The following is an 11752-nucleotide window of genomic DNA, read 5'->3' on the forward strand; positions in this document are numbered from 1 at the left end:
AGAACCTACATAAAAAAATTATCAATAGCTCTCCACTACGTGAGCAGTAATCAGTAAGATAATGAAAGGAAAAACCAGTGGCATAGTGAAGGAACTGAATGAATGGAAATGAGGTCTCATCTCTCATGGATTGGTATATAGGCATGTCTGTCCTGCGTATAGCAAAGAGGAATACCATCTATCTTTATTAATTTTTCTGACTTACATAAATCTGTACCACCTCCTTTTCTGTCAAGATTATAAGGATATTAAATCTCAGATATATATATATATATACATATTATATGTATAATATACATATATACACGTATACATACATGTATATGTAAATATGTACATTATATATAATATGCATAATATATGTATATACAATATGTATAATATATGTAACATATGTATTCATGTAACATATATACATATTATATATACATGCAATATACATTAATAAATATACATATATATTATGTCTCAGATATATATACATATATATTCATATGTATGTATGTGTATATATATATATATACACACACATATTTCCCCACTCCTTCCTCGTAGGTTCTCTCTTCTCAAGAGTTTTGAGGATTTCCACATTCCAGAAACTTTAAGGACATCTTCTGCCTTTAGGTAGTCATAATTATCCTTGAGTATAGTCAAGATTTTGTAAACTCACCATTAGTAAATAAAATGTGATGGGATATTACTTCTGAGACTAGGTTTCAAAAAGGCTGTGGTGTTTGTCTTGGGGATCTGCTCTGATGAAAGTCAGCCATCATGATGTGAGTTGCCCTAAGGAGAGGACCATGTAGCAAGGAACTGACATATTTGGTCAACAGCTGGAAAGGACTCGATGCATGCCAGCAGTCATGTGAGCGATCTTGGGAGTGGATCTCCCCTCAGTTGACCTCAAGATGACTGTATCCCTGGCCAATATCTTAATTACAGCTTTGTGAGTGACCCTGAGTCAGAGCCATCTAACTAACCCGTGCCTGGATTCCTGACCCACAGAAACTGTGTGATAGTAAATGTTTGCTTTAAGCTACCAAGTTAACAGCAGTAGACAACTAATACATCCTCATGCCAGGCCTGGTGGTCTAGTGGTTCTGATTCCATGCTCTCACTGCCATGGCCTGGGTTCATTTCCCAGTCAGGGATCCACATCACCTGCCTGCCGATTGTCAGACTGTGGTGGCTGCATTTTGCCATGATGCTGAAAGCTATGCCACTGGTATTTCAAATACTAGGAGGGTCACTGATGGTGGACAGCTTTCAGCAGAGCTTCCCTACTAAGACTGGCTAGGAAGAAGGAGCTAGCCACCCATTTCTGAAAAAATTGGCTACGAAAACCCTATGAATAGCAGCAGAGCATTGTCTGATACACCACGAGAAGGTAAGAGGATGGCGCAAAACAACAGTCAAGGTTCCAGTCTGCTGTACACAAGGTGGCTGGGAGTTGGAATTGACAGCACCACCACCACCAAAAATATCCTCATAGGGGAATATTCTCGATGTCCAACAGGTTCAATACTCTACTTTCTTCTGAGGATTCTGATTTCCCCCTGGATTTTAGCCTTGGATTTCTTAGTATCTCTTCACCTTTTTATTTATTTTTCACTTGTTTTTCAGGGGCAAGGTCAATTAGAAAATACTAGTCCACTGTACTTCCAGAAATGGAAATGGGATTCGTTTATATCATCTTTCAGTTTTTCAACGGATATTTAGTGAATGTCTACTGTGAGTTGAGATGCACTAAAAATATCAGTCTTTGCTTCCATGGAACCTACATTCTATTGTGGACAGGGAATGAAAACAAACATATGTATTAGATACTGTTAAGTGTCTTGAAGATTCTATAGGGAATGGTGTCAGAGTGTAGCATGAGACTTTTGGGAGCTAAGGAATGGACTGGAGGTGGGAGAGAGGAAAGGTGGAAAGTGCTATTGGATTGCTGGAGACAAATTTTACCACATTTGCAGTTTTTCTTGTGTACTTGGTGGCACCTGTCTAACTTCCCTCAGTTTGTGGGTACAAGTTACCTACAGTGCTGGTGCCTGCTAGATATGTTGATATGGAAAGAAAATGGACCAAGAAGGGAGGACCTCTCACTCAGATCTACATGCTCTGGGACCCTGGAATCTGCCAGTGACCGTTTTGAATGCTGCCTTCACATCCTTGTTTCTCAGGCTGTAGATCAGAGGGTTCAGCATTGGGATTACCACAGCATAGAAGACAGACACGACTTTGTCTTCCTCTAGGGATTTGCCTGAGCCACTCCTCAGATACATGAAGATGAGAGTCCCAAAGAAAATGGCCACAGCAGTGAGGTGAGAGGCACATGTGGAGAAAGTCTTGACCTTGCCACCTGAAGACTTCACCCTCAAAATGGTCTTGATAATGAGCATGTAGGAAATCAGGATGACCAAGGCATTGGCCAAAATCACTAAGTTTCCCATCAAGACAATGACAATCTCACTGTTTGTTGTGTCACTGCAGGCGAGTTTCAACAGAGGTGGGTCGTCGCAGAAAAAGAAGTTGATCTTATTGTTGTCACAGAAGTGGAGGGTGAAGATGCATGTGGTACGCAGGATGGTCCCCGACATCCCACAGACATAGGCTCCCAGCACCAAACTCCAGCAGATTCTGGGGTTCATGACCACAGTGTAGAGCAGTGGGTTGCTAATAGCGACATAGCGGTCATAGGCCATCACTGCCAGAAGGAAACACTCAGTACTTGCACAAATGGTGAAGAAAAAGAATTGGGCCGCACACTGGCTATAGGAGATGACCATCTTGCCTGTGGGCAGTGTGGCCAGGATCTGAGGGGTGATGACTGAGGTGTAGCAGGCATCTAGGAGGGAGAGGTGGCCCAGGAAGAAGTACATTGGGGTGTGGAGTTGGACATCCACTTGAATCAGAATGATCATCCCCACATTTCCCAGAAGGGTGACCACGTAGAAACTCAGAAACATCACGAACAGGGGAATCTCCAACTCGGGGTAGTCAGTAAAGCCCATGAGAATGAATTCAGTTACTGTGGTGAGATTATTCTTGGCCATGGATTCAATGTGGATTATTGATCTGAGGATGAGAATCAAATAAAAAAATTCCCAGAATTGAAGGAAAGATTCTCTCTCTATGATAGAAGTTAGGTGTTTATTTCTGAGCCAATATATAGAGCTTGTTTTTGAGAAATCCTGTACCTGGCTGATTTTCCTTGGGCATCTATGGTCTTATCCTGCATTTTTTGCAACTGAGCTGTGGGTTGGTGTTTCTAATTCAGATTAATTCTCATTTATATTTGGAAATTCTATGAAAATAAGGGACATAGAGACTCTCAGATTTGGAGAGAATCTAGTCTGTATCTGTTCTAACCCCCTTTGGATGCTGGAGTCTCCTTAATTGCATACCCTCCATGTGTATCCAGCTGTATGAGCCTCCGTCAGTGGACATATCTTCCTGTTAATTCTCCTTTTGTATATGGATTCTCTCTCTTAATTTTCCCTACTTTGGCTTTAGATTTACCTCTTCCAGATCTCAGAACAATTTTAATCTCTTCTTGTGAAAGCCTTTCAGAAGTTGAATGATGATGAATCTGCTCTATATGTTGACTTTTCCCTCACATTGCCCATTGATGTATTTTTTCTTATTATATAATTAATTGGCATGTGGTAAAAAAATTGCCTAGACAGATTGTATTAGAAGAGGCTGTTTAAGGGCACTTACTTGTAAATATTAGATATAAGTTAGGTAGATCTACTGCACAGCATAGTGATTACAATGAACAACACTGTATTATAAACTTCAAAGTTGCTAAGACACTAGTTCTTAATTGTTCTCACCATAAGGAAGACAGGATAATTATGGGACATGATAGAGGTGTTGGCTAACACTATGGTGGTAATCACATTGCAATATAGAAATGTATCAAACCAACAGGACGTACACCTTAAATTTACAGAATGTTGTATGTCAGTTATATCTCAGTAATAATAAAAAAAAGAAAACTAAAAGTCTTTCTTTCTACTTTAGTCTTTAACATTTTAATCTTGGGTAAGGAGTCTCCTCAGTCTCTAATCAGGGGTCAACTGTGGGAGGGAGGCACTGGCATACATAAAAAGTGGCCTCTTAGCACTGTGTCTTAGAGCTGGTAATCATTTCCCTCCACCCTACTCCAGCAGCACAGTCTGGGGATGAGTTAGCTTCTTTGGAAGGCCCTCTTGTTATGGTCAACTCCATGATTACCAGCTCTAAGACAGACACTAACTAGCTGAGTAAACTTCAAAGGTTCATTTCCACTCCTTGGGCTTCATTTTCTGTTCTGAAAAATGCTGGGGCTACATTATAAGACAAGTAAAGTTATTTTGTCTCTCACAAGCAATGATTTGCATGTCTAGATATTTGGGCTAAAGGAGGCTCTTGAAAGGATTTTCCTAACATCTGTATGGTTAGAAACATGCACACTCTTTAGCTATTCATTGCTGAGTATATAAAACATTCAAGCACTGTTTCAAGTGATTTATAGTTACTTAAAGATAATATTAGGTGATCTGGGAGTCCAAAATTGAGTTAATCATACTCCTCAGTCCCTGATAAAGGACCATTATTGAAGTATAACCTCTGCAATATAGTCCTCACCACTACACCATGAAACTGTTCAAATTTTCTAAAATTTACCTAGTGACACACAAGCCCAAAGAGAATACTGCTGTAGATCCCCCTCCCGCTAAAAAAATGACCCAGTTTTACTTGTGTATTTCATACAAGTGCTCAAATCCCAGTCTGGATGTGGCCCATTAAATGACAAGTTCTAATGACAATGGCATGATTCTCTGCCAATTTCATCTACCCTAGGTCGTATGAACATTACTTCAGAGCCAGTACCCTTTCAACATGACCAAGATCACAATCACATCTTAATTACCTGTGCAATAATCCGGTTGGATTCATTTTAGGTTTGGAATCAAACTAATCTAGGGTCATCGAGGCATTTTGTAGAAGGCAGCTAAGATTGCTCAAACAGATGAATGTAGCTGACAGATTTTAGGTTTCTTCCTAGCAGGCAAGCCAGTGGAGTATTTAAAATGATTTGGGGATGTTTCTGTGGGAGGGATGCAGTGAATACAAAAGTTCTCCCTGAATCATGAACCAGCTCCTGGGACAGCCCCCAGGGCTCCCAGGAAAAGCCATCTTGTCAGGGAGAACACACTGCAGTAGGGGCTCATTATCTCATCTGCACACATCTGAGAGGATAAAAACAACTCTTGTGGGATTTCATGGCAACTCCTAACTCTCCTTGGTTCAAAGCTCATTTGTCATTTCTGTAGGGAATGCACTTTGTTCCTCTTCTCCAGGGGACCTCAATGTCCTGCTGTCTCAGTTAGTCAACAGTGGTGCCAGGACTGGAACTCAGATCTGAGGACAGCTGGTGAAAGTTCTCTTTACACTGCATCCATCCTTAGACATGGTGTCAAATCTCATCTCAGGGGCTGAAACCGAGCTGCATTGTCTGCTCAGAATCTCATCAGAAAGGATGACTATTGGTTCAGGAAGGAATGAGGCTATTGGTCTAAATATGTTTCATTTGAATCTATACCCCCAGTAATTTGTTAGTTTTCCTTCCTTAGAGATCCATTCCCAGAGTTTTTAGAGGCAGGTTTCTCTGTGGTTATTCTAGCTGTTCTCTCTTTCTTGGTCTCTGAAATCCACACACCCTTTGTTAGAACCACACAATTAGGCATTTAATTCCACTTGTTACACTGTCCATGGCTGTTCTAAGTGGTTATTCTCATCTCTCCAGCTATATTGTGGGTTTCTGGAGAACCCATCTTGCTTCCTTCTAATAACCTGTGCTCTGCTTCATTAGAGTCACCCCTCTGCCTTGTGTGCTTTCATCTACTCATTAATATAGGATCAGAACTCTTTCAGCAGGAGGGTTCTCAGACAAGCATGTGCCCCATTCGCTGTAAAGTAACACAGCTGGAATAAAATCCTTTGATCATTAGGAAGCTTTCAATCCAGCCAGGGTGGTTTTTACAATTGCAGATGTCAGATGATGCATGAATGTATTACAAAGAAAGGAGGAAGCCAGAGACCAGGACTTCTGGCAGCACAGGGAATTCTGTTTTCCAGTGAAGTTTTGGACAATATTTATTATCACTTCCTGTGATTAAACACCTATTGAAATAACTGTGTGGTAAATGTGTGTGTACTATATTGCAAATGTTTTCTGGTGTGGTATAGAGAGTAGGGTGGTAATTGGGACAAGGTAGAGAAAAAAGAGGGATATTATGTCAGTAATGATAATAGTCCATTAAACATTCCCTGGGGAACTTATGGAAGGGGGTGATTGTATGCTATTCATTATCTTCTTCTCCTTGTGATAGATTGAGGGGATCTGGAGTGCTTTGATGTATCACACAATGATTATTGTTGTTGTTGTTTTTCTTGTTAATATTAAGCCTAGAACTTCTTCTTTTTGAGGAAGATTAGCCCTGAGCTAACTGCTGCCAATCTTCCTCTTTTTGCTGAGGAAGATTGGCCCTGAGCTAACATCCATGCCCATCTTCCTCTACTTTATATGTGGGATGCCTACCACAGCATGGCATGTCAAGCAGTGCCATGTCTGCACCCAGGATCAGAACTGGTGAACCCTGGGTTGCCAAAGCAGAACGTGTACACTTAACCACTGCGTTGCCAGGCAGGCCCCAAGCCTAGAACCTTTGTTTGGACTTTTGGGAAGAGATATGTGTTAGTTTGGGTTCCTTAAAAAAGACCCAATACTGGGGTTTTTGGGTCAGTGTTTCACAGAAGAACCCTGTGAGGGAGTGAAGGAAGCAGGAAGCAGATAAGTGAAGATGTGATTTCTGTTGGAATCTAGATTTGACCTAATCCTTAAGGGGACTCTGGAGTGTGAGTTATACCTTGAGCTTGGTTCTGCCTCTAGGCAAGGGGTTTTGTCCTGTGAAGACCATTTTGATTATCCATTGACTGTGAGCTGTTCCCGAGAGGTGGGGCATGACTCCCTAGGCATTTCTGGGTGAAGTAGATCCCTTGGCTGAGGACAGTACTCCAGTGAAGGTTGCTAATGTGAATCTTTAGCAGCCAACACTCACAGCAGCTACAGGTGGTTGTACTGATTTGGTAACTGGGATACTTAAGGATGCTCTTTTTTCCTCATAGACTTTTGAGTATTTATATCTGGGGCTTCTGATGCTACTATGTGGAGTAGATACAACCCAGAGAGGTGTTAAGTAGACCAAGAAAGACTGGCTTCAATGCAATTCTTATAAAAATTCCAATGGTGTTTTTCAAAGAAATAGCGTAAACAATCCTAAAATTTGTATGGAACAAACAGAGACCCTGAATAGCCAAAGTAATCCTAAGAAAGAAGAACAAAGCTGGAGACATCACATTTCCTGATTTCGAACTACATTGAAAAGCAATAGTAATCAAAACAGAATGTGACTGGAATAAACATAGTCATGTAGACCAATGGGACAGAATAGAGAGTAACGCTTTTTAGATCCCATATATAAGTGAGATCATACAGTATATGTCTTTTGCTGTCAGACTTACCTCACTTAGCATAATGCCCTCAAGTTCCATTCATGTTGTCACAAATGGCAGGATTTCCTTCCTTCTAACGGCTGGATAATATTTCATTCTCTCTCTCTCTATATATACACATATATACACCACCTTTTCTTACCTCCCTATAATCCAAATTCCTCATAGAATCTGGAGAAATTGTTTTAAACCTACATCAAATTCTAAAACTTCCTTGGGCTGGCCTGGTGGTGCAGCAGTTAAGTTTGCATGTTCTGCTTCAGCGGCCTGGGGTTCACCAGTTTGGATCCCGGGTGTGGACCTAGGCACCACTTGTCAAGCCATGCTGTGGCGGGCATCCCACATATAAAGTAGAGGAAGATGAGTACAGATGTTATCTCAGGACCAGTCTTCCTTGGCAAAAAGAGGAGGATTGGTAGTAGATGTTAGCTTAAAGCTAATCTTCCTCCAAAAAAACCCCCTATAACTTCCTTTTTAAAAACTCTCCATTGGTTTCCTATTGCACTTTTAAAAAAACCTAATTTCTTACTCTGGCTTGTGAGATCTGCTCTCTGCCTATTTCTCTTCTTCATCCCTACTCCCTTGTGTCTCTTCCTTGAAAGCCCAGCTTGTTCCTAACTCAGAGTCTTTTATTTTTATTTTTTAAATTGAGATTCATAATAGTTTACATCATTGTGAAATTTCAGTTGTACATTATTTCTTGTCTGTCACCGCATAAGTGCTCCCTTTCACCCCCTGTGCCCACCCTCCACCCCCCTTCTCCTGGTAGCCACTGAACTATTTTATTTCTCTCAGCGTCTTTTAACTTGCTGTCCTCTCTGTCTGAAATGCTCTCCATACGCAAAGATGTTCTTTTGTCTTCTTTTCATGCACTTCCCAGTATAAATGCCACATCAGAGAGAGCTTTTCTGACTCCAGGAGTCCCCTTTCTCTCCACTATCCCACACAGTTCCTATCATGTCACCCACCTCTATTTCTGTACAACACTATTTTTGAGGGTGGGAAGTTCATCCATTTTGTTCACTGCTGCACCTCTAGTGCCTAGAACAGTTCCTGGCATATACTAGACACTCAATAAATCTTTGTCAAACAAATGAAAGGAGAGTTTCTTAATGTTTCTATATATAGTTCCATCAGAAAAGTCAAATATCTCACTAGAAAAGTGGACAATTTGAATGCCAAATTGATAACAGAAGACATAACAGTGGCTAAATAAACATATGAAAAATGTTTAACATCACAAGAAATTTAAAAAACACATTTTATGTAGCCCTGAGCTACCTTTTTCTTTCATAATCACCAAATATTTAGAAGAAGATCATAATAGCTACATGGACAGAAGTGTGGGGAAACATGCTCCTTCACACACTGTGGAGTGCCTGGGAGCACCTTGAAATCAGTTTTATTAATTTGTATGAGGCTCCTTAAAGTGAAAAACGCCCTTCTCCCCATGGTTCTTCTAGGAAGTTATCTCAAGCAAATAATCATCAATATCTACTAAGATCTATGGCCATTGTACTGTCATTGCATAATAAATAAACTGAAAATACCAAAGTGACCAAAATCATTTAAGTGTAATAGGATATTTTGGATGTGGGTAGCTGGGGTTCAAATGTAAGCATCTCACAGTGCATACATTTGCTTTAGTTCTTCGATGTTGCATGGGTGGTGTTGGGAAGGGCCCTGAGCCACACAGCAAGCTGACGAATTTCCCCTGAGTTAAGGGATTCAAACTTGGACCGCCACAGAGGTTCAGGGGCATAAACTCGTCTCCATTCTCCCAGGTTGGGGATGAGTCTGTGTGGAAGCCATGATAAGTGAATGAAGAATCTTTCTGGTGGGCAGGGCCACATCATTGGTGGTGGGTGATAGCGCCAGATGTACAAAGTAGCAGATGAGGGAGATCGTTTCCATTCAGGGGTATTGGTGGATGATGGTGGAAGGTGGGTGTGATTTGAGAGTTTAGCACTTTGGGGCAAAGCTAATTTACTGTGGCACTGCCTCATTTACTGTGGAGCAGGCTGCAGTTGCAAAATAGTGACTCAACAGTAGGGCATCTCTGTGGAATGGGCAGTGGTTCTGGGACATATTGAGTGGGGTGGACCTCATATGATCACTAGGGTGGAAAACGCCCAGGATATAATGCTAAGTGGACAGCAGTGTTTGGGATACAAATTTTTTCAATCACATGTGAGGATAAGAACTTCCACATAACTTCTAAAGAAAATATGCAGAGAAAATTTTATTTATAATGAAATTCCAAAAAAATGAACTGACAACTATTGGAGTTTAGCAAAGTTTCCCAGTAAAAAGACCTATATAAATAATTACCAATAACCTTCTACATGAGCATTAATTTAAAAAAAAGCAAGGAAAGGGAAAACTAAAGGACTAACAAAGGGACTGAGTGAATGGAAGAGAGGTCTCATGTCTCGTGGATGGGTATAGGCTTGGAGTCATAGGTATGTGTGTACTGTGTACAGGAACAAGAAATACCACACATCCTTGTTAACGTTTTCTAAATTACATAAATCTGTATCAGTTCATTTTATGTCAAGCTTAGAAGGATATTAAATCTCATATATATATATATATATTTTATTTTTTTTTCCATCCTATAGGGTCTCTCCTCTACCCAAGAGTTTTGAGTGTTTCATATTCCAGAAACTTTGGGGCCACCTTCTGCCTTCATGTTATGGTTACCTTTGAGTATGGCCTAGATTTGGTGACTTACCTTTAGTAAATAAAATGTGGTGGGATATTGCATCTGAGATTAGGTTCCGAAAAGACTGTTGTGTCCGTCTTCGGGATTCGTTCATGAAGATCAGCCATCATAATGTGAGTTGCCCTAAGGAGAGGACCATGTAGCAAGGAACTGACATATTTGGTCAACAGCTGGAAAGGACTCGATGCATGCCAGCAGTCATGTGAGCGATCTTGGGAGTGGATCTCCCCTCAGTTGACCTCAAGATGACTGTATCCCTGGCCAACATCTTAATTACAGCTTTGTGAGCGACCCTGAGTCAGAGCCATCTAACTAACCCGTGCCTGGATTCCTGACCCACAGAAACTGTGTGATAGTAAATGTTTGCTTTAAGCTACCAAGTTAACAGCAATAGACAACTAATATACCCTCAAGCCAGGCCTGGTGGTCTAGTGGTTCTGATTCCATGCTCTCACTGCCATGGCCTGGGTTCATTTCCCAGGCAGGGATCCACATCACCTGCCTGTTGGTGGTCAGACTGTGGTGGCTGCATTTTGCCATGAAGCTGAAAGCTATGCCACCGGTATTTCAAATACCAGCAGAGTAACCAATGGTGAACAGGTTTCAGTGGAGCTTCCAGACTATGACAGGCTAGGAAGAAGGACCTGGCCACCCACTTCAGAAAAAATTGGCTATGAAAACTCTATGAATAACAGCGGAGCATTGCCTGATACACCACGAGAAGGTAAGAGGATGGCGCAAAACAACCAGAATGGCTGGGTTACGGTCTGCTGTACACAAGATGGCTGGGAGTTGGAATTGACTCATTGACACCATCACCAACAAAAATGTCCTCACAGGGAGATATTCTTGATGGCCAACAGCTTCAAGACACTGCTTACTTCTTAAGGTTCAGATTTTCCCTTGGGTTTTAGCCTTGGATTTCTTAGTATCTCTTTACCTTTTTATTTATATTTCACCTGTTTTTCAGGGGCAAGGTTGATTAGAAAATCCAAGTCCATTGTATTTCTGGAAAGGGAAATCCTATTCATTTATATCTTCTTTCTGTTTTTCAACAGATATTTATTGAGCATCTACTGTGAGTCATGAGATATGCTAAAAATAGCAGACAGTTTTTGCTTCATGAAACTTACATTCTAATGGGGGCAGGGGAAAAACACCAAACCTATGTATCAGGCATTGTTAAGTGTCTTGAAGATTCTACAGGTAACGATGTCAGAGTGCAGCATAAGACTTTTGGGAGCTAAGGAATGGACTGGAGGTGGGAGAGGAATTGAAAAAGAAAGTACTATTGGATTGCTGGAGACAAATTTTACCACATTTGCAGTTTTTCTTGTGTGCCACAGTGGCACGTGTCTACCTTTTCTCTGTTTGTAGGTACAAGTTGCATATAGTACTGGTGCCTACTAGATATATTGATATGGAAAGAAAATGGACCAAGAGGAGAATTCCTCTCACTCAGAT

General features: G+C 41.0%; 1 protein-coding gene across 1 annotated transcript; it reads right to left on the minus strand.

The window, feature by feature from the left end:
• Positions 1-2099: 2099 nt before the first annotated feature.
• Positions 2100-3053, minus strand: LOC103560504 (olfactory receptor 9I1-like). The gene has a single exon (XM_070566048.1). The coding sequence runs from the start codon at positions 3051-3053 to the stop codon at positions 2100-2102; it is 954 nt and encodes a 317-aa protein (XP_070422149.1).
• Between the last annotated feature and the right edge of the window lie 8699 nt (positions 3054-11752).

The sequence above is a fragment of the Equus przewalskii genome, chromosome 11 (assembly GCF_037783145.1).
Source record: "Equus przewalskii isolate Varuska chromosome 11, EquPr2, whole genome shotgun sequence".
Classification (NCBI taxonomy): domain Eukaryota; kingdom Metazoa; phylum Chordata; class Mammalia; order Perissodactyla; family Equidae; genus Equus; species Equus przewalskii.